The sequence below is a fragment of the Temnothorax americanus genome, unplaced genomic scaffold (assembly GCF_048541705.1).
Source record: "Temnothorax americanus isolate GAGA-0224 unplaced genomic scaffold, ASM4854170v1 Scaffold68, whole genome shotgun sequence".
In the NCBI taxonomy this organism is placed as follows: domain Eukaryota; kingdom Metazoa; phylum Arthropoda; class Insecta; order Hymenoptera; family Formicidae; genus Temnothorax; species Temnothorax americanus.
This window is the reverse complement of record NW_027509790.1, coordinates 373,297-401,176: the sequence shown is the minus strand read 5'-3', so window position 1 is coordinate 401,176 and position 27,880 is coordinate 373,297. Positions and strand designations below refer to the sequence as shown.

Here is a 27,880-nt window from a genome sequence, read left to right as displayed (position 1 = left end):
GTTCTGCCGCGCCTGCCGCAGCAAAATATTTGATGACTACGTTACGACATGGATGCTGCGAGTTATAGTCGACGGAGAGATGAGGATGCACTTCGATATTATTATCTTAATTAATAGCGTTATCCCAGTTGCAGCAAAAATTATCGTAAGAGAAAAGGATAGCGGTTAACGAGTTAATAGTGCGCAACAATTCCGATAATTACGTTTCCTCCTAGAAATAACTCGTTAGTAGGGAGATAGTGAATTGTTCTCTATCTAGAAATAATAAGGAACAAAGGAATTTTTCTACGAAATCTTTAGCGGAATATTAATCGCTGTCGCCGAGATTTATTTTCTCTTGCGCGCATCGCGCACAGTTTCACGCACATCCAGAGTGATCTCGCGGGTAACCCGCTTTATTCACCGGCATCCTGTCAATTTCTTCAAGGCGGGGACAAAGCGAGGTGCCAGACGGCTGCTCGCAGCGAATCCAACCCTAAGTGATTGTGCGGTGTAACTATCGACTACGAGACACCTTTCAACTTGCAAGTCTCGAGGGGGTGTCGGCGGCGGTAGCGGCAGCGACAGCGGCAGCGACAGCGGCAGCGACAGCGGCAGCGGCAGCGGTGGCGGAAGGGTAGGAACGGAGAACGGCCGCACGCAAAGTTCGCGACGAGAAATGGGCGCGGAGAGGTGTGGAGACGAGATATAAGGATTCCCCCCAGTTATAAGGATCGCTTAGCACGCGATTGTCTTCCTGCGGAGTGCCTTTAAGGGCCTTTAATCATGGAACTTCGGCGGAAACGCACGTCGTTAATATTTCGCGATCGCGATCGCGTCTCTCGCCCTCGCCCTCGCCCTCGCCTCCGCCTCCGCCTCCGCCTTTCAGTGCTCGCGTCCGCCTATCAGCAACTTTTTAATCAATCATCACGCCCGCGCCCTCATCGCGTGAAACAATCGCGCGCGGGCCGCTCAACGATGCGATGAGTCACCTAAATGAAGTTTCCCGTTGCTAGACACTAATTTCTTCTCCTATATAGGAAACGGGAACGTCACTCCTACACCCGCCCGGTATACCCGCTCGATTCTGCGATACTTCAAGCTCCACGTTGCTCCTAGCGCCGGCCGCTTGTAACCTGATTTATTACGGGCGTATAAGATATTACGAACGTCGATCGACAAACACGTTATTAAAAGCGATAAGCGATAATCAATTTTGACGGGTGGGAAAAAAAATTATCCCAGTTTCCGGAGAGGAGAGACGTCGAATAATATCGCGTAACAATTAAATTAATATCGATACCCATCAAGTAATACCGCAACAATTAAATACCATATATAACGTTGTAGTCTCCCCCGCGTTTTCGAAAAAGATATATCGATACCGCACGGAGCTGCAAAAGTAATCATGGCTCGAGTGGGTCACTCGCACCCAGGCGACCGTCGCGTCGTTCGCCTTGGCGCACCTGCAGCCTGTCACCCTCGGTTCTTATTTTCCCCTTTTTTCACCGGAGGTAGAAAGGACGATGACGACGACGACGACGGCAACGGCGACGTGCGACGGCGGGGGGTTAATTTCCTATACTGGACATATCCGCACTGGCACAAAAGTGCCTGGGGTTTTCCCTCCAAGTGTTTCCACCCCCGTCCGTCGTCGTCGCCGTTTCTCTTCGCCATTCTTCTCGCTTCGTCGCCCGCACGGACGCATCGTTCATCCCGATCGTCGGTGATTCCCTCCGGGGGTTTACGTATGCCGGACGCAGTTCGGCACCGATTCATCAAAAGCACCTCCCATCCGTTTTTCGCCATTTAAGAAAAGCGCCCGCCGGTCTCTCCCCGGCAAAAAGGAAGACGGCGGTGTCGTTAGGGGCAGACTCGCCCTCACCGTAGACGGACGGAGGGAAGGGATCGCGAAACGATCGGGACGTGAAGGGGGGAATATCCCCCATCCCTTCTAATAGAGGTGTGCTCGAGAGGGCATCCGGAGATTGGAGCTTGCCAGCGAGCCAACTATCGTTTCCGCGCGTCTCGTCCTCGCCGTATCTACGACGACGACGACGACGACGACGAACGCTGCGGCCGAATTGTCCGCAGAAAATTGTCTGTCGGATGTTAGATACCCGCAGCGGAAGCTTCTTAGTGGCCGTTACGAAGAAACGTAACATACTCGCGGCAATGATGAGTGGACACGTCCGATACGAAGCGCGATTGTGTCTAGAAATACGTTCCCCATCGTTACCACACACACACACATCTCACATTTACCTGATGTCAGCAGTATAGATGTTTTATACGTGACATATATTAAATATTTACAATTTATAACGATATGCCGTAAATTGTAATAAATTTATATTTTTATAAAATATTAGATGTATTTTTACATAAAAATTCTAATATATACATTTCATCATTTAAGTATCTTTTTCTTGTTTTAAAATGCAAGCTATTTTTATATATTTATATTTTTATGCGGATTTTTTTTTCTCGTATATATTTTACAGATTATATGTAAAAAAATATCTGATATGTTATATATGTATATTAGACATTTTTTATTTAGGAGACATTAGCTTGCGTTTTAAAATAAGAAAAAAAAAATTCATGATTAAATGTACAAATATATTCATGCAAGTCTATATAAATATTAAGTTGTATGTGTCTGAATTTGAATAATGGATACATGTACATATATCGACGGTTATTACTCTCATCATTAGCGCGATTTTAAGCCACGATAAACACGCTGATAATGAAACGTTTGCGATAGGACCTGGGCCGATTTGCCTCTATAGAAAATATATCGATTGTCATCCGCCGTTGCCGGCGGCGCGAGGACATCCGCGTGGAACAATCGTCCAGGAGTAGTCAACGAAACTTCTTTTCCACCCGGCTATTCCCCCGTGTCTTCCGTACATATTGTCAGTTTCACTGTCAGTGCTTGCTGCTTGTAGACTCTGTAATTTCCGGCTGCCACTCGGCCTGTTCTTATTTCCCGTCACGTTCGCCACCCGCGCGCTGGCCCGCTCCGCTTTTCTCGCCACGGCGCGGGCGGCGGCGGCGGTGGCGACGGTGGCGCAGTTCGCCTCGTCCTTCCAGGTGTAATGGAGCCGAGAAACAGATAATTACAACTCTTTGACCATCCCATGCCCGGCCTCAGCCGAGCGCCAGCGTTTATTTCGGGGTCCCTGACCCCGTCCGCGTCCGTCGCGTGCGTCGCCCAGCCCGGAGACCTCTCCAAGATTTAAAGTGCGGATTCGTATTCATTCGCCAGCTTAGCGCTAATATTTCTTCGTTACGGCTCTCGTGTGCTCGCTCGCAGCCGGGAGATGAAACGTCGAATGAAGCGAAATTCTCGCGGAGGTGAAATTTCCCACCTACGCGTCACTTCGCGGCGGTTTCCCTATTCCGGCGAATCCGGGGCGATTAATCGTAATTTCAGATTCGCCAAAGGCTTCGAAATTAAATTTGCGGGCCCCGGGATGAGAATTTAGAAATGGCGGGGCTCGAATTGCGTGTTAATTAAAAATCTAAATTGCGACAACATCTGTTTGCGCATATGCTACGCGCACCTCTTAGTTTCCTTAAATTAAAGGTTTGATAAAAAAAAAAGGATGAATTATATATCGAGTTTGTACGTTGAACGTTATAACGCTAGCGAGAATATCTCTCGCACAATTTGCGCCGCTGCTTAAAAGCACACGCGAGTGCAGCTGAAAAGTTTCACCGGGCGGTTATTGCCATAACGATTTTGAAAATTAAAGTGATTTGCTGCCTCCTCGTGCCTGCCTCGTGCTCCTTACTAGCTTTTTCCTCTTTAGCCAGTACTTTAGGTGTAATAGACCCGAGAAATAGATAATTATCCTTCTCTGACCTACTTCGCATCCTCCGTCTCTCCAAGCTTTCTCACCGAGTCTTAAGCGATCATCTCCAAGTTCTTCGGTGTCGCCCGATGTTGAGAATACCATTCCGCCATAAAAAGAGCCTCATGTATCCTAAATATGTTAGAAAGATGAATTATGACAGCGCAATCAATTACACTGAATATATCTTTCTCTGTCCTTTTATCAATTATATGTCGTATTTTTTTTATACTTGCACGTGTTGGAATTATTTTATCGTATCTCCACGCTTTATTTCTTTCTTTTATCATTCTCGTTTTTTAATCACGCAATAACAATGTTATATAAGTTAAGTCTCTTAAATTACTACTTTGTAGAATGGGAGGTTGTAATTAGATTGTGCTGTAGCGAAAATTTCTGCTCCAGTTGCGAGTAGTCGTCACAACGAAATTGATTGTAATCTTAAAACAGCGAAGTTTGATAGAAGTTTGCTAATTCTTCCTAGTAATGTTAAGAGATTAATCGAGTCGTATCGGTGGAAACAAATCGAGTCGCCGGAGGAATGATTCCGCGAAAGAATTTCCGCGCGCGAGTAACCCCGCGGCGGAAACAACCTCGCATTATCCCACTGACGTATTCAACCCTTTCGCCACCGAGGTCCACGACCGTTCCTCCGGAGGTATGTACAGGGTGGCACTGCCGATATAACTGGGAATCTCCTTCGCAACTCTGATCGACAAAGTTCCTTCTGGCGGTGCCGCGAGCACACGGACGCGAAAGTTAGCGCGCGGAGTCTACCCAGTAGTCCCTTCTTCCGCGCCTCTCCCGTTCGCCCTCTGTGTGTTTCTCTCCATCCCCCGCATCCTATACACGTTACACATACGATCTGTCCCGTCCTCGGAAAGGCAAGGACGCTCTCTCGCACTCCCCCGACGTCCTGGAAGACGAAGACGCAAGCAAGTTTCACGAAGATGGGCCAACTTTGATAAGATACCCGGTTTACCCAGCACATCCCGATTGATTATCTTTCCCCGCGGTATCTTCACCGCGATCCCGATGACGGATTTGTACGCGATACGTATCCATTTTGCGCGGCGCAAAACGATCTCGAGGATCCGTTAATAAAGCGGCTCGTGCGAGGCCGAGAGAAAGCATCGCGCGAAACTTGTTTTTGCGAGATCGCGATAAATCATCGTCGAGTCCACCGAGCAAGATGCCACTCGGGGAATTGACTTGGGAGTAAATGAAATTCGCGTAAAACCGAAAAGATTCTCTCCAGGTGATCGAAGACCGGAAGCCGCGTTGAAACTGACATAATTTGGACGAATGCCGAATCTCTTGATGCTGCTGAAGGCAGCTGAAGAGACAGTGGCTTCTCTGTTAACTTGATAATAGAACAACGCAACGATTGAAGATACTTTGTAGAGTACATTTTGCAATCAAAGTTTTAATGCAGAATAGGTCTCCGCAGTAGTTGCGTTTTGCCTTTGCAGTCGAATAATCGTTGTCGCTTTTCGACGTGCGTTTAAGCGGAATCTGAGTGGTACTCTCGCATTCGACGCCGAAAAGATCGCTTTGATCTCGGCAGATCAAGAGAGAGAGAGAGAGAGAGAGAGAGAGAGAGAGAGAGAGAGAGAGAGAGAGAGAGAGAGAGAGAGAGAGAGAGAGAGAGAGAGAGAGAGAGAGAGAGAGAGAGAGAGAGAGAGAGAGAGTCGTATCATCTACTCGCGGAAGAAATAGACGTTTCCATTCGGAAGCTGCCCAGGCGCTTTCGGCGAGCAACCCGAAACCGCGACACTCTATGTGTGCCCGGTGCTCTCGTGTAAATAATGTCTGATCAAAGTTAGCCCCAGGCGAGATCAAAGCTGGGACAAGCGGCGTTCACACCGATGGGAAACGATCACCGATCGCCGGTGGATGGTCCTCTCGCGTGAAGCCTCATTAGAATCAATTTCCACATGCGATATCTCTGCGGCATATCGTTGCGGCGCCGCGGCATTAATCATACACCTGCATGTGGCCCCCGGTCCAACGTCGATATTTCCCGCTGGTACCCTCGGGGCACTTAAACCATCGCCGTCAATACGTCCGATGCGTTTTGTACATGCTGGTCCGGGGAAGGACTATTACAAGCTTCTCTCTTTGTCTATATACCCCTCTCTCTCTCTCTCTTTCTGTTTCTCTTTCTCTTTCTCTCTCTCACTATCTCACTCTCTCTCCCTCTTGGTGACATGTTAACAGATTATCTTCTTCTTCGGCAGATGCATCCGGTAGCTTCATCCCCGTTGTATAGAGAAAGACCCTCACGTTGATTCCGGATTGATAACCAGCAACGGCTGCGGCTGGTGGTATGAGGCGAGGTGCAACACAGAAGAGAACGTAGACAAGGACGAGGACGAAGGTGGGTCTGCGAGGCGCGAGGGCGGCACGTATGCGAGGGAGAGCGCAGGATGAGTTTGCGATTAAACGCGATTATAATTAAGGATAATGGAGTTTCAGCTCGGGAGTTCCCGTCGACTCGAGTCCCTTCGCAACTGGCACCGTTATATCGAGTTCCCGTCGTCAGTTCCAGCACAGACGACCGTTCTCTTCCCCCAGCTCTCTCTCTCTCCCTCTCTCTCTCCCTCTCTCTCTCTCTCTCTCTCTTCCTCCCGTTCTGTCTATCTCTCTTCTTTTTCGTTACCACGAAATGCTTTTGGTCACCCAGATGAACATATATTTACACGCAGCAAACGCTAAATTTTAGGAATGTGTGAGTGCGCATTTGTTCACTATAGTAGGCGGAGGTACATACAGGCTTATACTCGCTAATGAAGACCACCATCACGGCTGTTTCGTCGAATAAAGCAATGGGAATCGTTCTTTTGGGATAGGTCTCCTCTTTCTAGACACGTACGAGTGTGTCTGAGACGGTAACGTCTCCCGCGGGACGACGGCCGATGGCCCGACGCGATTTTCAACTTCGACGTCCCCTCATAGGATTTTTATGCGTGATAAGAGTTTGGTGAGTCTTCTCGACGCTTTTATCAAAGAATCATGGGGAGATAAAATCCGAACCATGTATGTTAAAGTTGACGGTATAAGGAGCCTATCAAGCGAAGATCAAAATTTGAGCCTATATAATTAGCTTCAATAAATTCGTTTAGAAATATTTGGCAATTTTTTATATTGCGTAAGATTTTTATGCGTGATAAGAGTTTGGTGAGTCTCCTCGACGCTTTTGTCAAAGAATCATGGGGAGATAAAATCCGAACCATATATGCGTTAAAGTCGACGGTATAAGGAGCCTATATATCAAACGAAGATCAAAACTTAAGCCTATATAATTAACTTCGATAAATTCGTTTAGAAATATTTGGCAATTTTTTATATTGCATAAATAAGATATAATGCACAATGTATTTCTATTTAAAAATTATTAAATATCTTAAAATTATTGCTAATTTTACACAAAAGTTTTTAAACATTTTACGTATTTTTATAATTTTGTAATTGAATTTTTTGTTTTAGAGAGACGTTTATTATGTCCGATAATACAATATTTTGTATTAACATTTTATTGAGATATCTTATTAGACAGAATATAATTTTATTACATACTTTTTTATTTCACGACTATATCATAATTAAATATGCAAAAATCTCGAAAATTTTGAGCTGCTATGGCAGATACTTCTCGTAACAACTGAAGATAGGGAAGATTATCAGCATAAGATAGAACAGACTTGGAATAAATACATCGGCGATCATGAAAATTACGTTATATCATTTATGGATAAGCAATTAATTTCAAGTTAAGTGAACATTAACAGATTGACGTGTGAATAAAGCTTTTTATACAGATAGAATCATACAAACTTATTATTTATTACATATTTATTACCTTATTATATGTTAAAACCCAGTGAAACTTAATAAAACAAAAATATCAGTTTTATTCATAAACATGAAATAACATTATGTCATGACATTTGTTACTGTTTGCTGACTGAATAAATCAGATTGTACGGCATTAAGAAACATGGGGACACTATGCTGTCTTTGCAAGTATTGCTCGATCAAACTTCCCAGATTCGCAGAAAAGGCGGTCTCCAACATATCTACACCCTCTTCACCTACGTGGAAAAATAGGAAATCATCTGGTGACTCTGCGTATTGACTCGATAGCTTGTAACAGCCTTCTTTGGTTCGGTCTACTCTCCAACCGAACAGCTGGTAGCACGCTTGGCGGTACTCCTGCGAGGATGCCTTGAAAGCCTCCTTCAAACGCGCTATCTTTATTTCATGCGTTTGCTTCAGCTCCGCGATTTCTATATTAAACGAAAATACAGATATATCGCTCTACATAAAGAGTACAGAAAATAAGAATATATTTTATGAATAAAATAAGAATATATATTTATCCACCTTGCATCTGCAACGTTGAAACGGTCGCGCCATAATTTCCCGACGCCACCTTGGCACGAAGCTCCTCCACTTCTCGTAACAGAGCCGCCTGTTTTTCCTCGGCTTGCTTCTCCGCTACCGCTGCGGGATTCATCGTGAAGTGCAAAACTCGGGCGTTGCAGTTGAAGTCGCCCTTCAACGCGCGATGTTGAAGCTCGCCTCTCAATTGCTCGATCTCTGCCCTCAATTTATTGCATTCATTCTTCTGAGTGCCGGTCTCAACCGCTTGAAGATCCGCCTCCAATTTGCTGACTAAGTCCCTAAGAAAAATTTGAATATTTTATTTTTTACGAAATAACTTAATTTACTGAAAATTTGCAATATAATGTGTGTTAGTATGTGAGAGTATACCTATATCCGTCTATAACGCGCTCCAAAGCCGGTATTCTTTCAGTCATCGCATTGTTGCCGTCCACCGATATCTCCTTCTCGTACAAATCTAATTGCTGCCTGTAACTATCCCTCTCTCTAGTGACGAGGATCATTTTCTTCTGGAGTCTGTTCACGAGCTTGCTCAGTTTCTCTTTCGACAACGTCACATCAGCAGCCAGCTTCTTTGCATCCTCGTAACTCTTGGACAGGTTCTGCGATTCTCGCAGAACTGCGTCCAATTTTGATCTGAGCTGGCCCTCCTCCGCTCTTAGGTCCACCTCAGCTTGCTGAAGTCTGTTCAGCTCTCGCTTCATTGCCGCCGGTCCGCCAGTAATGCCAATCATTTCATACTCCTGTAAGCGAAGCGCAAGCTCAGATCGCTTCGCCTCTAACACTGCCACTTGGTACTCGACTTTTTCAGTATGCTCTAGCCTGCAAATACATGAATTATTAAATAGGCACAACGTTTTAAGTCAAACGCGTCGGAAGTACCTTTTCGTCATGTTGGCCATTTGTTCTTCTAAAAGTAATTTCTCCTTAACCGACTCCTTTAGCACTGAAATTGTCTTTTTCGCCGCATTCAATTCTTTCTCGAGGTCGTTCGCTCTCGCGGCTCTTCCTGCCATTAGCTTACCCTCTTCCCACAGAGCTCTCTCCGACTCGAGCTTTTCTATCTTCATTTTCATATTCTGTAGTTCCACGTTCTGCAATTCATAGTCCTGTTGCACCTTATGATAGTCCTTCACCCTTTCCTCCAGCATTGCTGCTCTAGCTTCTGCAGTTTCCAGTTTCATTTGCAATTCACTTGACTCGTTGATATCCTCAGGAGGAGGTGACTTTTCGTTCGCAGAAGCACTTCTTAAATCCTCGGATAATTTTGCATTTTCGTTTAATAACGATGCTATTTTCCTTTCTAAATTGTTTCTTACCTAATTAAATGCAGAGCGCCACAAGATTAACTTAATGGAGATACGTCGCAGAAAGTATATAATTAATTAGTATAAAAAATAATTACTTGGGACCACTCTTTCTCCGCAGTATCGTGCGTCTCTTTCACATCCTGGATTGTCCGGCGTGCAACATCAAGTCGGACTTCCAGCTGTTGAATAGTTTGCTTATCCTGCTCCGCCTGAATTTGCAAGAGACCTTTCTCCTTCTCGAAGATTTCTTCCATCTGTCTGCGTATATTGTGTAGCTGTTGCACAGCTGCCTCTTGATGCGTCAGCCTGTTCTTTAACGATATAACCTGCACAAAAATATATCTTTCAAAATCTTTTTATTTTCCAGATTTACTTGAATCTCATATTTATTATATCCTTCTTACCTCTCCTTTCATACGTCGCCATTCCCAAGGACTACCCGGAACAGAGTCGGATTGAGTCTTATTGCTAATAGATGTATCGGATTCATCTATTCTTGGCCGTTTGGGTGAGGTAATACCGTCGTCTGAGCTATCATTGAATTTCGATATGTAACCAGTTCCCGAGTAGCGCACTGGTACTCCGGCACTTCTACGGAAAGATTCAGCTCCGGAACGTAAATCTTTTATCATACTAATGATACTCGTTGGATCCTGATCACTCATCTGCACAAAATTACATTGATTTGTTTATACGACATTATTGCTTTAATAATTGCAACATTAAGGAGGCTCTTACCCGGCTGCTCTAATCAATGTAGCAACCGAAAAATTATCATTAATAATTGGTTATAAAATTATCGGAAAATTACATAAAAAAATAAATAATGATTTTTACATAGTGTAAGAGTAAGTTATATGTTCTATTAGTGTAAATATTAAAATTTATACAATAAATCAGTTGACTACGTCAGTGCTAAAGAGCAGAACATGCGCGTGTCACAACGTCGTCTGTAGCAGTCTGCAGCTAAGTGAGGTGTAGCCGTGTAGCGTTGTAGCGAATGATGCGATGAAGAGATGGAGCCAAAAGAAAGATATAACGTGAGAATGCTGAGAGGGAAAATGAAAGGAAAATTTGCGAAAATAAAGGTTGTCAATGCGCGAGAGAATAATTATGCCGCTACCATACAGCGCAGAGAAAAGACATGTGCAAGTGAGGTTAGAAACTTCGCGCTATTTTGACACTCGGAAGATCATTCGCCTAACCTGTCGTACGTCATATTAAAACTACAATATCTTTTATAACTCATCGTCAACACCAAGTTTTCTTCTTATCATTAGAAAGATTATTATTTTAACTATAATTCCTTAGTTTTTTGTTTACCTGGCTCGCAAACTTGCCAAGAAAATACATCACTTCCGGTAAAAATTTTAGTGTTTACCATATGCCCTGTGTTAAAAATGCGAATTTCAATACTGATATTTTTACAGTTTTTATCGTCAACCTATGCTCAAGTTTTGGGCATCGGTCCGTTGTGGTTCACTTTACAACATATATTAATTTCATAAAGATCTGTCATATTATGATCGAGGTAAGAGCCTCCTTAAATACAGTATATGTAAAAATATAGGTATACAATTTGTTTTTACCTTTCAGGTAGTTAGTTTCTAAATTATTTTATTCACTCGTCTCTTCGGCTTTCCTTACATTTATCTTCTACTTTCCTGTTATAATTTTTACAGGAAATTCTTAAACGAAATACAACAACTGGACAACGCCGGGCGGCATTAACAACACTGGACAACATATGTATCGACGAGACAGAAGCGAAACAAGCAATCCAAAGCAATCCAAACGTTGCCTGAATAGGAAACGGCAATAAAGTTGCGACCAATCAACAGTCACCGCGGTCACGTGATGCCGGAATCATCAAAAGTCCCTAGTCGTCATTTAGGAATCCCCTAGCGTCAGGAATCCTTAGGAATTCACCCGCGTGATCGCAGCCAAAGTGCACCGTGCACGCCGTCGCGGATTCGGTATGCACGTCTTCCTGTCCTCCTCGTAGGCTAGTTTGAGTCAGACCGAGGAAGCAAGTGGTACGTCGTTGGGTGAAAGCAACTCCGAGGATGTCCAAGAAGCAGGACAAGGTGGACAACGGCATCGTCGCCGTGAAGAGCAAAGTGGGTGTCACGCGTCGCGCCGTCGATCGTGGATATAGCACGACGACACGGGGAGCGACCGTTTTTTTCCCTCCTTCCCCCCCCCCCCGCACAGGATTGCGCATTATTTAAATTGTTTTGCAGTTCGACGCCGATATCATCAGATTCTCCATGAATCGTAACGAGCCGATGAGCTACGAGGACTTTGGGAAGCTGTTGGCGCAACGGCACGACTTGGGGGCGGACTTTAGCTTTTCAATCTGGTACACGGATACAGACGGTGATCCACTTCCCATCAATAATGATAACAATCTGGCTAGGGCTCTAGCGAACGCCAAGTGCCTGCTCCGAATTTTCATACATAGGAAAGGTGAGATTCCTCGCGTCGTGTCGTACTCCTGACTCTGTACGGAATATATATATTTTGTATACATTTTAATTTTATTGTTGTGACGGCAGGCGATGGGGCGTGGGATAATGGATACGGTACTATAAAGCCGAAAAATTTGATATCCAGTATCTTGGGTGGCACACCAGGAAAGCCAAAATCTATAGTTATTTCAAATCCACATGATTTTAGACAGGTAAGTTTGTGCTTCGTTGCTCGTTTTTCGTTGCGTGGTCTTTATCGGCCGATTCATCATTCATTTACACTTGCTGTCAGGTATCCGCAATTATTGATGTTGACATACTGCCAGAGACCTGCCGACGTGTGCGGCTATTGAAACACGGATCCGATAAGCCCTTAGGATTTTATATCAAAGATGGTGAAAGCTTTCGCATACTGCCACCGTCCGCTGGTGGAGGAATTGAGAAAGTTCCAGGTGTGTTTATCAGTAGGTTGGTACCGGGTGGCTTAGCGGAGAGCACAGGACTTCTAGCTGTGAATGATGAGGTCCTGGAAGTGAACGGCATAGAAGTTGCGGGCAAAACGCTTGATCAGGTAAGTGATAGCTTTACAAAAATGATTTATCGCGAGTCACACTGTAATGTCCAATGTAGATTAACTTTAATCTTGATTGAGATAAACTTACTTTTTATCTTTTTCTAATTCTAAGAATTTTTTAGTTCTAAGAAAAGGATAAAAAGTAAGTGAAACCGTGATTAGAGTTAATCTAAAATAGGAGAAGTGGACATAAATTACCAAATATTGATATGAGAATCACAGTTGTGAAAACAGAATTATAAAATAATATTTATTTACTTGATCCAGTAATATATATATTTTCATTAAATACAATGTATTTAATTGTATCAGATTATATTCTTTTAATATAAGATAACATTTTTAATAATAAGAAATAAGAAATAACTTTCTTTGAAATAACGAAGAATTATTCTGTGTAAATTATCCTATATAGAATATCTGCATACAGCAAAATACTCACTCTTTTCTTCTTTCTGTCGTTTTTAATGCTTATTCGTTTACGGGACAGGTGACAGATATGATGATCGCGAATTCCTCCAATCTCATCATAACTGTCAAGCCGGCAAATCAGAGAGCAGCGCTGACAGCACCTCGCCGTGGCTCATTCTCACGTAACAGCCAGTTGTCGTCAGGAAGTCGTCAGTCAACGCAGAGCGCTGGTAGTGATGAAGAGGCGGACGAGATCGTCGATCTTACAGGCATGACGATGCAAGATGACGCCTCGGCGTCGTCCACTCAGCACCATCACTACCACCACCACCACCATCATCACCAAAATTATGATCAGGGTGTACTGCACTTGTAGGGGGTAGGGTGCACGTGTCTTATATTTACAAACTTTAGAATAGCAATGGACTTGTAAAGTATCGAGGTATAAGCATAGGAAAACGATAAAAATGATTACGGAAGAAGGAAAGACTGCATAGTATTATGAATTTTATGTGACTGATACTCTTTGAGATGATACTTCGCGAGTTCCAGGGTTAAAAGAAATGCTTGTACCTCGATACTCTGTTGTCCATTGCTCTGGGGCGTCGTGTATTAGGCTATAAGTATTATCGCGAAAAAAAATATCGATATATAAATTTTGCTGCCCGACAAATAACGTTCCAAAAGCAAAAAGTGGCCTTATATGATATATCTTTCCAGCTACTTTAGAATGATAGAAAAGAAAAGAAGTGTTCCCTTATAAGCAGTCACACGCCTATTCGTGTATCTACTTCGTCCACTCCACCACATGTTTAGACTGTTGAAGTTTTCGAATTTTAATTTCATTTTTATCTATGTTATCTGTTATCCAATTGCGGACTAAGGATTGAAGGGTAAACTTTTTTAGAACGGTAAGTATCGATGGAAACGTCGGGAATAACGAATTGTATTTTCACGTGTGTAAAATATTGTTCTTTGCCGTGCCTTCATCGAAATGGAATTAATATTTGTTTAGGAAACGATATTACATTCCAATTATACTTACATTATTGAAAAGAAGGAAGAAGGGAGGAGCGGAGATAACGTTTCTAAGATATCTATACTGCCTTCGTAGTTACACGAGTCCATTTTATATACGCTCAAGCCCACTTTTTCTACTTAATTCGAAAAGACATGTACATATATAAATATATACAAAGATATATATATTTATAATATTCTAGATATTTTTCTATTGAGTGTATTTTTTTCGTAATCGCAAATCTATCACTCGGACTTCCGCAATAAGCGCGCTGTTTTTTAACGGGCCATATCGTTCCATTGCCAAATTATTAATCGCATTAAATGCGCATCATCAATTCCGCGATCGCTAAGATGTACACTTTATATATTTCTTTCTAACTCTGATGCTCTCATCTTAGGCCGAGTCCATGCGTCATAGATCATGTATAATATCTAAAAAGGAATATCTTTTTGAAAAAGATGTTTGTGGTATGCAAATCGAAAAGGATAAGAGAGAGAAGGAGAGTGTGTGTGTGTGTATGTATGTGTACTTGAATGAGAGGATGAATTTAAAGGATTAGTATTAATGTAAGATGATCATTGTAAGTTTAATCTGTACGTATTTTATCGCTCGAAGCGAGGAATCACTTTTGTACTTAACCAAATAGAGTACGGACTAGATACGTTTGCAAAAAGTACTTACTCGTCTGTACTGAGTGCTTTATCGAGCCGTAGTTGTTACTTGGGGAGATATCAGTGCTAAATTAGCATTCGTGAGACGAAAAATTAGATATATTTTTAACGCGGTACATCGCATTGTGTACTCCTTAGTACTGATAAGAAATCGTTGATAAATTATAAGGACGAAAATACTTATTATAAACGCTGTAATTCTTTTTAACGGCAGCTTATGAAATAAAGATATTTTATTGTACTTTCTAAGCCGCAACATTATTTAGCCATTGAATCCCGCATAAAGCGTCCGTCGGAATCGCGCCCAGTATCGTATCGATGTCTCCTTCTCTATCGCGGTTACTATGGTGTGTAAATAAAATATGGTAGAGCGCCAAACCACAAAATCTGCAACTTGGCGTGGGATATGGTGTTCGCAAAAATTGGACGCTTTACAGTCGTGTTTATTAAAGTTGAGGGAACGACCGGTAAAATTTTGTAAACATTGAATCGTGAGAGTGTTTCTCAAAGCGTCAGGGAGATATGTCTTACGCCGAGCATGGACCCCGCATTTTTTTGACGGGTAGACCAAGCAGCGGTGTACCTTTGACTTACGGGGATTACATCCTGCCGCAGAAGAGATCGGAGGGTCGCTTGAAGCTGTACAACTCGTGTACGGATATTCGTGCTTGGAGCCCGAATGTCTTGGAGAGCACGCGCTACTTCCGCGAGCTTAACGAGCATGACAGATCCACGGTTCGTTTCCCACGTGAATATATTTTTTCCCTCAAGGAATGCGTGCCTTAGGCTCCGAGTCGCTGCTTATTTCGGAAAAGGATTTACATTTCATTTGTATACGTAGCTGTGTAAACGAATTCAGAAATTTTTCAACGAGCAATTTTGAAATCTGGACCGTTATTGGCGGTGGGAAAATGTCGGTTATCTCGATTCTCTTTGTGTGCAGCCTGGGAAACTGATACCATTCAACGTTGTAATGGAAAACATGATAGCACTTACGGCTCAAGCTCAGCGTGAGCTTCGCGTCGCGCGGCGAGAACTGCAGGGATATAGATCCTTGAATCTCACCCCGGAGCAACGGGATCACCTGGAGAAAGATTACGTGAGCTTCCGCGAGCGCGTTAAACCTCGACTTCAGTCGCAATGATAATAGTCTTCTCCTCCATTTTGCAGGACGGAACTGGCGGGACCGATAAGGCGGAAGAAATGAGAATTGAATATGTGATGAGACCGCTCGCTCAGGAGGGACTTGGATTATTCAACGCAAACAGGATTGCATCCTCGCGGCATTTCGACGCTTATATGTCGATATACTTTCGTCCTGACAGATTTCGATACGTCGGAGACGCCTGTCCGCTACTAACTAATACGCGCGTCTCGAGACATCATCTGAACACACATCCATTATCGGAAAATAATACTTATCTGGTGTCGCGCGTAACGTCTTGCGATATACTGACCGAGGTGAAAGCCACGCGAGGTAAAAGCTGCTAGATACAAAAAATTATTTTATAAGAGCGTATCCCCGACCAGACAGCCAAGTCTGTCGAAAGCAGATCTTGCGAAGTACAAATTTTGTCAGCAGAAGGACTACAGAACAGATTTGATTGAATGCCAACAGAAGTATAGATAACAGAGTCTGCTAACATAATTAGATGGCAAATTGTCAGCAAAAATCGAACAGATCCTGCAGGAACCATCCTGCGCGATTTCGGCTGCCAATCTGCCATCTAATTATGTTAACAGACTCTGCTGGCAGAACACAAGCAGTTGAAATCTGTTATTAATCTGTCGACGTACTGCTATCGTTTTATACTTATTGAGCGTTTATTTTAAATATTGATCAGAAATCAGAAGGCGCGAGGTCAGTTTTGTTTATCAAAAGAATTCTCTTTGAGCAATCTCAAAAGCACGCTGAAACAATCCGTTGCAAGCAGAGCGATAAATTTTGCAGAACGCAGCGAGCAAGCGAGCGTCTGCATCGAGTATGTTGACGCGTCTTCCCAAGCGGCGCAAGACGTTCGCGAGATCGGTGTGCAAACGGAGGAATGTAAGGACGACGACGCTTACGACAGGCAGTCCAACGTCGATTCGCCCTCCAGTCAGTATTACGAGACTACCGAAAGCGTGTCTACGTCCGAAAGCGAGTTAGGGATAAACTCGGATCCCGAGGTCTGCGAGAGAAGTCATAAGGGAGTGATCATCCAAAAGGATTCGGAAATTATCGTTCTGAAGAACGAGCTTGGTGTACGAAACTGTGGCCCAATTTGATTGAAACGAGTCTCTATACAACTATGCACGGTGAACTTTATCCACGTTCGCTTTTTTCAGATGAAAGAAGACGAGCTGGAAGAGCTGCGGGAACTCAACAGGCATTTGAAAACATTGTTAAAAGAGAAGGACAAAGATTCAAACATTCTGAGGCGTAACGTTAATGTAAAAATCGGTACTTACTCCCGACTGCTTCAATTAAAAATTTGTGTAATTATTTGACTCTCGCGTTCCTAGACCTTGCAAGAAAAGTTGAAAATAGTGAGCGTCAGACGCGACTGCGAGACGGAAGATCTAAGTGCAAAAGTAAAACAGTATTGAAAGATTTTATACGAATTGCATATCTCTTTCTCAACTGGGGTCTTTATCCGTCCTTATTGTCCCTCCCGCAGGTTTCTTCTTTCGAGAGTTTGGTGGATCAGTTTAAAGCGGAGCTAGCTAGAAAATGTCAAGTTTGTTATTTCCAATCGCAGGAAATCCAGAAACTTAGGACGGAAGTTAAGGAGGCAGAATTACTTTCCATGGAAAATGAGTCGCTCACGGTTCGTATGCGCGAGATTTAGCAATGCCGCGCCAATGTATATAATCGCTTTGCGAAAGCTTGAGTTCGGGTTTAATGAATTAACATATGTATAAATATGTGATAAATTAGCGGAAGGTGAGGGAGATGGAGCATTTATCGAAGGAGGCGGAGAGCTGCGGTATCGCTTTGGAGCAGATGAAAAATGTTTGGCGAGAACGTGATACGCTTCAAAAGCAATATCACGAGCAAAGTTGCGCCCTGGCGGACAGGGAAGATGAAATAAAACGACTATTGACGTTGATAAAGCAAATGTCTGTTACGTCTGACACTCGTGAGGTGTGCGTCATTTGGCTACATGCGTCACATCGCAATCCATTAATTTTAACGTCGATTCAATTAATAATAGGAAATAAATTATTCGGGAATTGGTCGGTGCGCGACGTTACATTGTTCTAATTTATAATTATAAGGGTAGAACGGCGTGAACATAATTAAAGGGATTTTACGCAATTGCAGATTTACCGATTATTGTAAAGATATATGCCGTCACAGAGAATTACAGCTTTGAATATAAAATAAGAAAGAAAATTTTAGGGACGTACTCGCGACGTAGAATAACTTTTTAATCTAATACTTTCTTCATTTCTGTAAAGTAAAAGTAGACAAAGAAATTAGATGGTCGTAAAAGTGATTAACGTTAATGAATTCGGTTACCGCCTGCCTACCTGTCGTAATCCTAAATCTTAAATTATCTTTGCAGAAAAATGCATAAGTATAATAGACACATAGTAATATAGCAAGCGCGTTTAAACCTTGTCTCACTATTATGTATGTTTTTTTTCCTCGGAAAATCTTTTTTGTTTACATTTATTATCTCTTTCTGTTATTTGCTTATGTAGATTTCTCCCACTAATAATTTTCACGATCAGGTAGAGATGAATGATGTAGTGGCCGACTTGAGAAATGAGATTCAGGCAAAAAACGACAAGATCTCGCAGTGCGAGATGCAGCTAGTTTGCATGGAGCGGGAGGTCGGTAATCTGACTAACATGCTGAAAAGCAGTCTGAATAATTTCGACGAGACTAAGATAGCGTACGAGGGCGTTTGCGATTACACCAAGTGCGAGCACGACACTTGCTTAGACGTGCAGAGCGCGTTGTCCGCTTTAAAAGCGTTCATCGCCGAGTTGGAGGAGTGTAAACTAGAACGGCGTAATCGTCTGCGGGAGATAGATAACTTAAAGGCTTATGTGGCATGTTACAGCCAAGAGACCGTCAGCGAAATTGCAAACACAGATTTTGATACCGGACACGGATCGATTCAGCCGGCTGCAGGTATATTTTGAAAACCCGGAAACCTTTTTCGCTGTCTTGCCTCAATTGTTGTTCCAACAATTCGACGTCGTATTCACGCCAAATCAATCCGCGTTATTACAGTTTGGATCAGTGATTCGTAAGAAATGGAGAATTACCTTTTATATTTGTTATTTCTTCGTGATGTAGGTTGCTCCGTTGCAATACAACAATGCACGTCCCGAATTGATAAGATATCACGGGGAACTACCTGAAGATTAGCGCTTTAATCTCTTCTATTAAAAGTTTTATTAAATCTCAGATATTACTGATTTTTTTCAGTGTTTTATACCGCGCATGTTTAAACATTGCCTCATTTATGTATATGATTTTTTTAGAAAACTCTTTTTAATTTTATATCTTTCTGGCTTATATTTATTTATGTAGATTTCTCCCGCGCTTAATAATTTTATATCAAATTTTGTATTCCGCGTGAAATAAGTATAAATTATTTAATAATGACGCTACACCGCGCGCGTGGGAAATAATTTAAATCAATAGATAATCTGGATACACATTTAATTGTGTCAAATTTAATAATATTACAGAAGATGTTTCCACGCACACATCGAGTAATGGCGACTGTCATTCATCTAAAGAATTAGTCAGCGTTCAGATTCAATCAGACGATGTTGACACTACCACAACGTGTTCTGAAGAATCGGAAAAGATAGAATTGAACGAAGTAATCTCGTATAAAGATATCGATCGTGCCCTCGCAACGCACATCAAACGTTCCATTGACAAAATACATGAAATATCCGCGGTACTTCAAGGTATTACGTCTATCTCAAGTATTCCGTGCGTAATTCCTTTAAAGCGACCGCGTGACAAAGTATTACATAATTATTACATAATGAAAATGCATTAAGGTGCCGGCGATCATCACGTGCAAATTATCAAAGAGTTCACGAGGCAGCAGCAGGAGCTGCAGAAGAAGAATCTCGAGATTACGGAATTGAAGCAAAAAGTGGCGGAGCACATGTTGCGAAGGGGCGAGGGCGACTGCGCGATTCAGGAACAGTTGAGGAAAAAGATGTTGGAGAAGGAGAAGGTGTTGGAAGCTATAATAAGTAAAAGGGACTCGAAAATCGAGAGGCTGCACGAACACCTCGCCGCACTGGAGAGCGATATTTTTTCTTACCGCGCGGAGTGCGACGCGTTGAAAGTCGAGAACGCCGAGCTCATCGATGCGAGAAGCTTACTTTCGAGGGAGAATGACGCGCGAAGTGAAGAACTGAGAACACAGAGGCGGCAGATGCGCGAGTTAACTCAGCAGATAGACGACTTGAAGCGGACCGTCGACGTCTTAAAGGAAGAAGCGAATAATGCCGAGAACATGAAAAAGAAGTTAGTGTAATTTTGTTATTATTTTAATCTCCATTAATATTTGATCCATCATTCTTAAAAGTCGACTCGTCGATTCAACAGATTGATCGATCTGCAGATGAAGAACAACGATCTTACGAATAAGCTTATACAGGCAAACGAGACTGTCTCCAGGAACGCCGAGATCATAGCCGAGCTGGAACGTAAGGACGAGAAGAACCGGATCGCTCTGACTCATGAAAGTATTAAATACGACGCGATGATAACGCAGAAGCACGGCGATGTCGTGAAGCTGCGAGACGAGAATCAATCGCTGCGCGATCAGTTGAGGGAGGCTGAGGTTGAACTCGCTCGCAGTAACGACACGATATTATCATTGAGGAGGGAAAGCGACAGTGCGGCCGCGATAAATGTCCTACGGGCAAGTCTGTCGGACTTGGACGTTGATAAGGAGAGGCTGTTGGCGCAAGTGGACTATCTGAAGAGTGAAATATCGAGTTACCGGAGTTCCACCGCGAGCGTCGAAAGCAGACTGCGAGCGTTGTCGCACGGAAATGAGACATTGGTGGCGGATATAGAGATTGTAAAAAGTACTAACGATCAATTGTTACATCCTTTCGAGGACACGAGGTCGTCTCTGAAGGACGCGCTGTACACGCTTCCCAAAAGAATTTACGAGACAATTCTGCGTCTTCGAACGGAAATTATGGAATATGATAAAGAGACAATGAACACATGTTATCCGAGTAAAGAAGCTCCCGAAGTGGAAGATGAGAGAGAAAAGCGACAGAAAAAATTATATGCTAATAAGGTACACGTAAACGAGCTTATTAAAAACAATATAAGAGGACAGGCCTGAGTATATACGTAGTATAAATTTCAAAAAGCTTATATTAAATTAAGATATATAGTTAGAAATTTCAAAAAGCTTATTAAATTTCATTGCTCATTAAATTACAGAGCTTATTAAACTTTTTTCATCAAAATGTTTCGTTAAAATGACTATTAACGTCTCGGTATCAAATACAACTGCACTAATGCTTACAATTTTCCTTCAGTCTTGTCAGCAAGATGAGGATATATTTGATCCTGCCGCTCAAGAAGTAGATTATAATTTTGAAAACGCCGCGCGCAAGTTGAAATTCCTCGAAGGCCAATATGAAGAAAAACTGCGAGAAATTAAGAACCTGATGGACGACGTAAAACTAAGAGATAGCGAAATAAAGAGCCTTCAGGAATGCATTACCTATTTGTTGCAGGAAAAAGACGATCTGCAAACTAAAGTTAAAGTACGCACGCAAGTTTTCTTCTCGTTCACGGCGCCATATTTTTAAAAATACTTTTTCTTCCACCTGACAGTGCCGAACGGAGGAGTATCAGAACAAATTGACGTTACTGAAGAAAAAGTACGACAGCAGCTTGAACGCTTTTCGTAAAAGGCACAATGAAAACGTCGAAAGATTGCAAGCGAGATTCGAGGACATTATGAAAATCGAGAAGAGCTCGTTCGACGCGGACAGTTGGCTGCAGGTACGCGAAGGAATCGATTAACAGGTAACTTTTTTTTTTGCATCGGTTCGTTACGCGGTTATTCTTTCTAGTCGCTGAACTTGAAGGAGCTGTCGGAGCTGCATAATCGAATCAATATTTTGAGCTCCCACGCGGCCGAGAATACCGCCGATTCGAATACCGCACATATCGAAACCATCAGAAAGGATCACTACAACTGTCGGGATAATACCCAGGAGCATAGGTTTTACAACAAATTCACTTTGCGTAAGCAGTACACGAGGGAGAATAGATCGTCTTTAAGCGGGAAAACGAGCGAAGAGAAGTTTCACTCCAAAATTCTCGATGCTGAAAATAATGAGAAGATGATAACGGAATTATACTCTCGCGATTTAAAGCTTAAACGGGAACACAGGTAATTTGTACTTTACGTGCGTTTACTAATAGTTAATTTTGAGACGAGCGCTTTGATCATATCTTCTCGCAATAACGACGATCATTCAGTTCCCTCGAGGATGAGAAGGAGCGTTCTGGAAATGCGCGATCGGCTGAATCTAGAACAGACAGAACTGTAAGTACGCATCATAATTTAATCACGCTTATGTTGCTATTGCTACGCTAAAATATACGTAGACACGCGATAATACGTTACAGCTTGACTGGCAGAGGGAGAAATTCATCTATCGGTGTAGCATACATCACAAATTGAGCAACGCTCGCTGATATTCGTATTAATATAGCGGTATTTTGTAACGGAGAGATTTTCAGCGCGAATAAAAAGAGAGACGGAAAAGCGGAAAATACAAGATATTGTTACCTTTACGTATTGCCGTATTTCACAATCACGCGCGCATTAAGACATTAACAATATATATTTTATACAAATATATTAGAATATTATTTGTTACTAGCTCTATTTTCTTGGTATGCATACAACTTTTTTGACGTTCTTTTCACTTATACGCTGTTATTCTTTGTTTAATCGAAGTTGTACCCGTGTTATTTCATTTGTAAAAAAAATATGTATTTAAAATGAACTTTGCAATAAATGCACAAATTACGTGAAAAGTGACTTTTCTACGGAAATTTTTATAAATTGCCAATAACATATGAAGTAGAAACGCTGCTTACAAGAGACGTGTATATACTTAAAGAAATCTCTCTGTATGTATACCTTATATGAAAAGTTACATCCCGCCGCGGGGGGAACGTAAAGCGAAAGAACTCCGCTACGTGCCTTTAAGCTTCCGTAATGGGAATCTGTGCGTACGACAGCACGTGTATATATGTGTAATACGCCGCAATATCCTATAGTTACCTTCAAACATATACAGAAACCGACAGAAAACTGTTCCTTTGAACCTGAGAGAAACTTGGAGAGGTGAGGAAAGAATATCTCTCTATACGAACGTAATACAACGCGCGCGTGGTGAAACGTATGCGGACGACGGAGTTTCGCAGAAGGGCCAGAGGGCTGTAAATTGCGTCTGTTTCAGCGTGGGGTTTACCGCATCACTCCTGATGCACGAAGCGCGCCCGGAGCACCCTGCGCCGCCAGTTGCGCTTTACGATATTCCGATTGGCGACCCGACAATAATAAGTCCGATTATAACCAAAGGAAGGTATCTATAATTCCATTTCGCGGGGAACAATACGCGACTGAGTTTGCTCATTATTGTCATTGCGCCACTGTGTCCTCGTGCACCCGCGATTATTTCCTTTTCCGCGTAACGCCTACGTTTGGCGCAGCACCGAATTATACGTTTGCCGCACGGATTGGCGCCTTTCTCTTATATACCGACTATAAGCAAAGATAGATTATGTATGCAGAACGATTTTAATAACTGATGGACTGGGTTATAACCTTTTAAATCAAAATAGAACAAAAAACAGAGGAAAATTACTGTTTAAAATCTATTATTTTTTTGTGATTATTAAATAATACACTAATACATTTGCAAGATACAATTACAATTTTCTTAAAAATGGAAATACATATTTTTTTAGCGTAAATCGATTTTTCTCATTATTCTGTGTATAAATATATGTAAGATAATCGCGGGAAAATTTTCTCATGGGGGTTTTAAAGTAAAGGATAATGTGCGTATATATTTGCAGAAATTTATTTCAAGAAATAACTTGAAAGAACGAATTATTCTTTCAACAATTTGTATTAAAATAACTAGTGATCAACTTGACAATGTTATAAAACATTTAAAAAATGTCTAAAGTGTCATGGTACATAATAAAGTAATTTTATGATATAAAATGTATAATAACTGGTAAAACATTGACCTTCTGTATTGACCAAATTTACGTTATTTCTTTTAATATGACATCAATTTAACATTATTTTGATTTTTCTGTTCTCTTTAAGTATACAGTATAGTTCTTGAAACAAGATTTGCATCTTTGAAGTTCGATTTCTAAGAACGCGATTTTAAAGTGAGGTAAATCTTTTTTAATAGAGTGTAGAGACTGTAACTATTAATTACGCGCAATTAAGAATTAAAGGATTCTCAGAAATCCAGCTTGAAAGATGCGAAACTTGCTTCGAGAACAAAAAGTCCTATTTTATATTTAATTTTAAATGATCTTAAAATATTTTTAATTGATACTTCTCTCGGGAGACAGAGGAAGCTATGCACATTCTACTTTTTAATAGCTTCAGTTAAAATTCTTCTAATAAGAAAACTCCCTTCTTCGAAGAGATACTTTTTTTTCAAAAGAAACATTATAAGTGCTTTTTCAGCAACATAAATATATAATACATGCATAAATATATATGTAAAGATTACGCCGTGGCCGTGGACTTCGGCGAATTAGTTTGAGTCATTAACGTAACTCTTGTCACTGAGCGACACATTATTAATTTCCAGGAGTGAGGCACGCACCCTCGTAAGTTCCTTTTGTAATATCTTTGCTTGTACACGCGTTCGCAACAACAACATCCGCGCTTCATTAATTTCAATACTAAAAAGTGTCCTCTCGCATTTAGCGGACGAATCGTGAAAGCTTACACAAATTGTAAAGGCAAAATACTTTGTTAATAAAAGCAAGACCGTAATATTTTATTTTACCCAAGAATGTCTCTTTTTTGAAAGCGGGAAAAAGTGTGCATGCATAAATTAAAGGAATTATAGGGCATAACAGAATAGAGCTTTAATGGATGGTAAAATATATACACGTACGCTAACGTAACATGCATTACATTTTCTATTACATTTTGCTTACGCGGTGCTTTTTTACACCCTGACCCTTTTTTATTCATTTATGCATGGCACTTCAAGGTGTTTCGACTATGTACTTGTTGCGCTTATCCATCAAGGCTCTTCTTCGGGACTGAAATAAGCACTTTTTGCTGTTAACGCTAATATATAACCCAACTTGGTCCGACCTGAGTTGCATAGCTAACGGGGGTGTTTTCGATGTTGAATCCAAGGTGGCCTCTTGGCAAGAGCTAGGCGGCAGGCAGTCAGGCGAGCAGGCATAGATAGTTCCCTCTTTCTCTCTCTCTCTCTCTCTCTCTCTCTCTTTCTCTCTCTTTCTCCCCCCTCCCTTTCCCTCTCTCGCCCCTTCTATCTCTCTATCTCTCTCTTGCTCGCAAAAGAGCGAGAAGGTGAGGTGCCTACGGGCAAAAGGGTGAGTTTACGAGGCATACGAGCTTGCGCACTGGCGGGCCCATCCGGCGCAGCCTCCGGGATCCTTTCACGGGGCGGTGGACGCGCGCGTGTCCGCGATATATAGGCGGGGGACGGAGCTTGTCGGTCGGTCGGTCGCCCTCGCGCGTCAGGCACGTCGCAACCCCCAACACCGTAGCACGTCGCAGGTCGCCGGGCTTCCCGACCATGAGAAGAGGAGCGTCAGGTGCCGTCGCCGCCGGCCGTCATCACGGGACGTCGTCTCCGCCAGCGTCTATATCGCACGCGTCTACATCGCCGCCTTGGTCGTACCGGAAATAAAAAATCGGCGTCCGGGAACCCCCGTCGTCAACCCGTTGTTGTCAAGGACCGGAGCGAGAAAAACCGGGTGGCTGCACGCACCGACGGATCTCTTCCGGTGTGATCTCGCGGCCGCAAAAAAAAAAAAGAAAAAATAAGAGAAAAGGGAAGAGAGCGAGGGGGACAGAGGAGCCGTATCTCGGCAATTCTCCAGAGAGACGTACGAAGGAAGGGAGGAAAGGGAACGGAGGTGGTGATTACACGGCATGCGGTCTTGAGAGCACGCACGAACAGGTGGCGAGGCGGGATCCTCTCTCGGTGGAGGACTTGGTGGCTGGCGAAAAAGAGGGCGAACCGGGAAGAGTGGCGGTACACGGCGCGTGCGACGAAATACGTGCAGGTACTGTGAAAGAGGACACGCACTTGGAATTTTTTTTTTATCTTCTGATCCTTCTTTTCTTCCCTTCCTCATTTCGTGTTCTTCTCCCCCAAGAGGGAGGATTTTGAAAGGACGCTTCCGCGTAAACTCTTCCGCCTTTCGAAAATTCACCTTTCGCAGATTCACCCAAATCTGCCGGTTGTGTCAATTTTTTTTGGTTTTATTTAGTACTTTTAAGTAGTCTTTTCGAGTTTCGTGCGCGTCCTCGGTCTTTTATATAGCCTCTCTTGGTAGAAGTGACGATCTTTATTTAGATATCGATGGAAAGAGCTGCTATCACAGCTCATTAACATAAATGCAAACAGTGGGGGGAGGGGGGGGGTGGGGAAAGCGGATTTAAATTATACGGGGATCCGAATCATAACCTTCTTCTTTTCTATCACTGGCTCCGAGATTAAGGATAACGATTCGAGAAAACGAATGTAAACATATGATAATTTAAAATTTCTATTACGAATATTAGAAATTAATAATGGAGCAATTGATTATGAGATTGGAAAATGCGCAGGGGTATTTTTAAAATGGGTATATATCTGGCGAGTGTTATAAAAAAAAATGGATCCGTATGGCTGAGTGTATTTATCGGAAAACTCCTAGAGCTACGCGCGGCTTACGAGCTTTAAATAAAAAGCTATCGTATAACTCAGCATATTTTCACTTGTAAACAGACTACATGCGAATCTCCTCCTACTTTTATTTTGTCGGCGTAAATGCGGCGGTATTTATAAACCGTAAGATAAACCGTACAATATCGATTAATTTCCATCGATTACGGAGTTGTTGCGCACAAAATTATTATATAGAGATAATACAGTCATTACATATATACAGAGTATGAAATTAACAGTGTTACAAGCTATTTCCTTGTGAATTATTAAAGATGGCATAATCAACTTTAATATTTTAGGGTTTTCCGGGGTCATTTATGTATATGGACTACCATTATTAACTTTTTGTTTTTGAAATACAAATATTTTAATATATATATATATATATAGATCAATTTTCTTTTTATATAATTCTACAACAAATAAAGAGATTTCTTATATTTTATTCTAATATAAAATATAAAATATTGAATGAAAGATTCACTTTGACCTTTGATCGATTTATGATTCTATTCTTTGCACATAAATACAATGCATCCGCAATGTGCAATTGTTTTTTTTCTTTCGAATGCCGTTACGTCTGTTTTTGCGTCGATCGATTCTTCTCCCCATTCTACATACAAAGTATATAAGGTCATTAGAAAATGAATGCTTTTTACGGAATATATCACATTTTATATCAAAATATGTTAGAATAAAATGTAAAATATCTCTTACGGAGAGAAAATATGCATTTTTGATGAACCCTAGTTTAATAGTGTTACATAAAAAGTTGAGAGAAGCCAATTTGTGTAAGAAAAGATAATTTTATTTTTTAAAAAGCGAAGGACTTGCTTCCTTGCCGTTCTCTGACAGCGGTAGCTCATATATCACATGAAAGGCGAATCCAGAAATACTAGAAAAGATTTTGTTGCCATCTCCAGTTTTACGAGAATACAGTTTGTAATACTCTTACTTTCGTATCCTATAAAAAACTTTTCATTAGAATGCATATAACTCTTGCCTAAGAATAAAATAATATTTTTCTTCTATTCAATATAACCGGATTATAGAACATTAACGCGCTTCGGCAGCTCAATATCTCGAAAAAAGGATCAATACGTGATTCATGTATAAAAAAGCATCAAAGTTGCACTCGCAATCAGCGGGAATCGGAAGTAATCGTAACGGCTATCATTGGAATCGCATTAACGTTAAAGC

At 41.9% G+C, this 27,880-nt stretch overlaps 5 protein-coding genes and 1 long non-coding RNA gene across 8 annotated transcripts in view; 5 read left to right on the top strand and 1 right to left on the bottom strand.

Annotated features, from left to right (window-relative positions):
- LOC143905847 (uncharacterized) overlaps window positions 1-7,444 on the top strand; it is a 122,740-nt gene extending 115,296 nt beyond the window's left edge. Inside the window, exon 4 of the long non-coding RNA XR_013259344.1 lies at window positions 6,083-7,444. This is a non-coding gene — a long non-coding RNA (uncharacterized LOC143905847). The remainder of the gene's footprint in view (window positions 1-6,082) is intronic.
- A 190-nt stretch (window positions 7,445-7,634) lies between these two features.
- On the bottom strand, window positions 7,635-11,351 carry Mad1 (Mitotic arrest-deficient 1). The gene is made up of 7 exons (XM_077421476.1): window positions 11,149-11,351; window positions 9,964-10,224; window positions 9,655-9,885; window positions 9,132-9,568; window positions 8,619-9,071; window positions 8,229-8,527; window positions 7,635-8,131 (listed from the first exon to the last, which is right to left on the bottom strand). The coding sequence occupies exons 2-7, from the start codon at window positions 10,222-10,224 to the stop codon at window positions 7,779-7,781; spliced, it is 2,034 nt and encodes a 677-aa protein (XP_077277602.1). The 5' UTR covers window positions 11,149-11,351; the 3' UTR covers window positions 7,635-7,778.
- Window positions 11,352-11,492: 141 nt separating this feature from the next.
- On the top strand, window positions 11,493-14,951 carry Par-6 (partitioning defective protein 6). The gene is made up of 5 exons (XM_077421477.1): window positions 11,493-11,679; window positions 11,803-12,028; window positions 12,118-12,242; window positions 12,323-12,601; window positions 13,095-14,951. Exons 1-5 carry the CDS (start codon window positions 11,626-11,628, stop codon window positions 13,389-13,391), a joined length of 981 nt encoding a protein of 326 aa, XP_077277603.1. The 5' UTR covers window positions 11,493-11,625; the 3' UTR covers window positions 13,392-14,951.
- A 136-nt stretch (window positions 14,952-15,087) lies between these two features.
- On the top strand, window positions 15,088-18,035 carry LOC143905864 (uncharacterized). Its single transcript, XM_077421505.1, has 8 exons — window positions 15,088-15,445; window positions 15,654-15,847; window positions 16,555-16,964; window positions 17,049-17,143; window positions 17,216-17,284; window positions 17,371-17,520; window positions 17,631-17,837; window positions 18,018-18,035. The coding sequence occupies exons 1-8, from the start codon at window positions 15,233-15,235 to the stop codon at window positions 18,033-18,035; spliced, it is 1,356 nt and encodes a 451-aa protein (XP_077277631.1). The 5' UTR covers window positions 15,088-15,232.
- A 401-nt stretch (window positions 18,036-18,436) lies between these two features.
- LOC143905863 (uncharacterized) lies at window positions 18,437-22,671 on the top strand. The gene is made up of 8 exons (XM_077421504.1): window positions 18,437-18,836; window positions 19,403-19,630; window positions 19,727-20,204; window positions 20,286-20,994; window positions 21,242-21,472; window positions 21,543-21,713; window positions 21,785-22,107; window positions 22,197-22,671. Exons 1-8 carry the CDS (start codon window positions 18,437-18,439, stop codon window positions 22,312-22,314), a joined length of 2,658 nt encoding a protein of 885 aa, XP_077277630.1. The 3' UTR covers window positions 22,315-22,671.
- A 2,752-nt stretch (window positions 22,672-25,423) lies between these two features.
- Window positions 25,424-27,880, top strand: part of LOC143905834 (ras-specific guanine nucleotide-releasing factor 2) — a 65,469-nt gene continuing 63,012 nt past the window's right edge. For all 3 annotated transcript variants that reach the window (XM_077421462.1, XM_077421463.1, XM_077421461.1), the window contains exon 1: window positions 25,424-26,033. The gene's annotated coding sequence lies outside the window, so the exon portion shown is untranslated. The remainder of the gene's footprint in view (window positions 26,034-27,880) is intronic.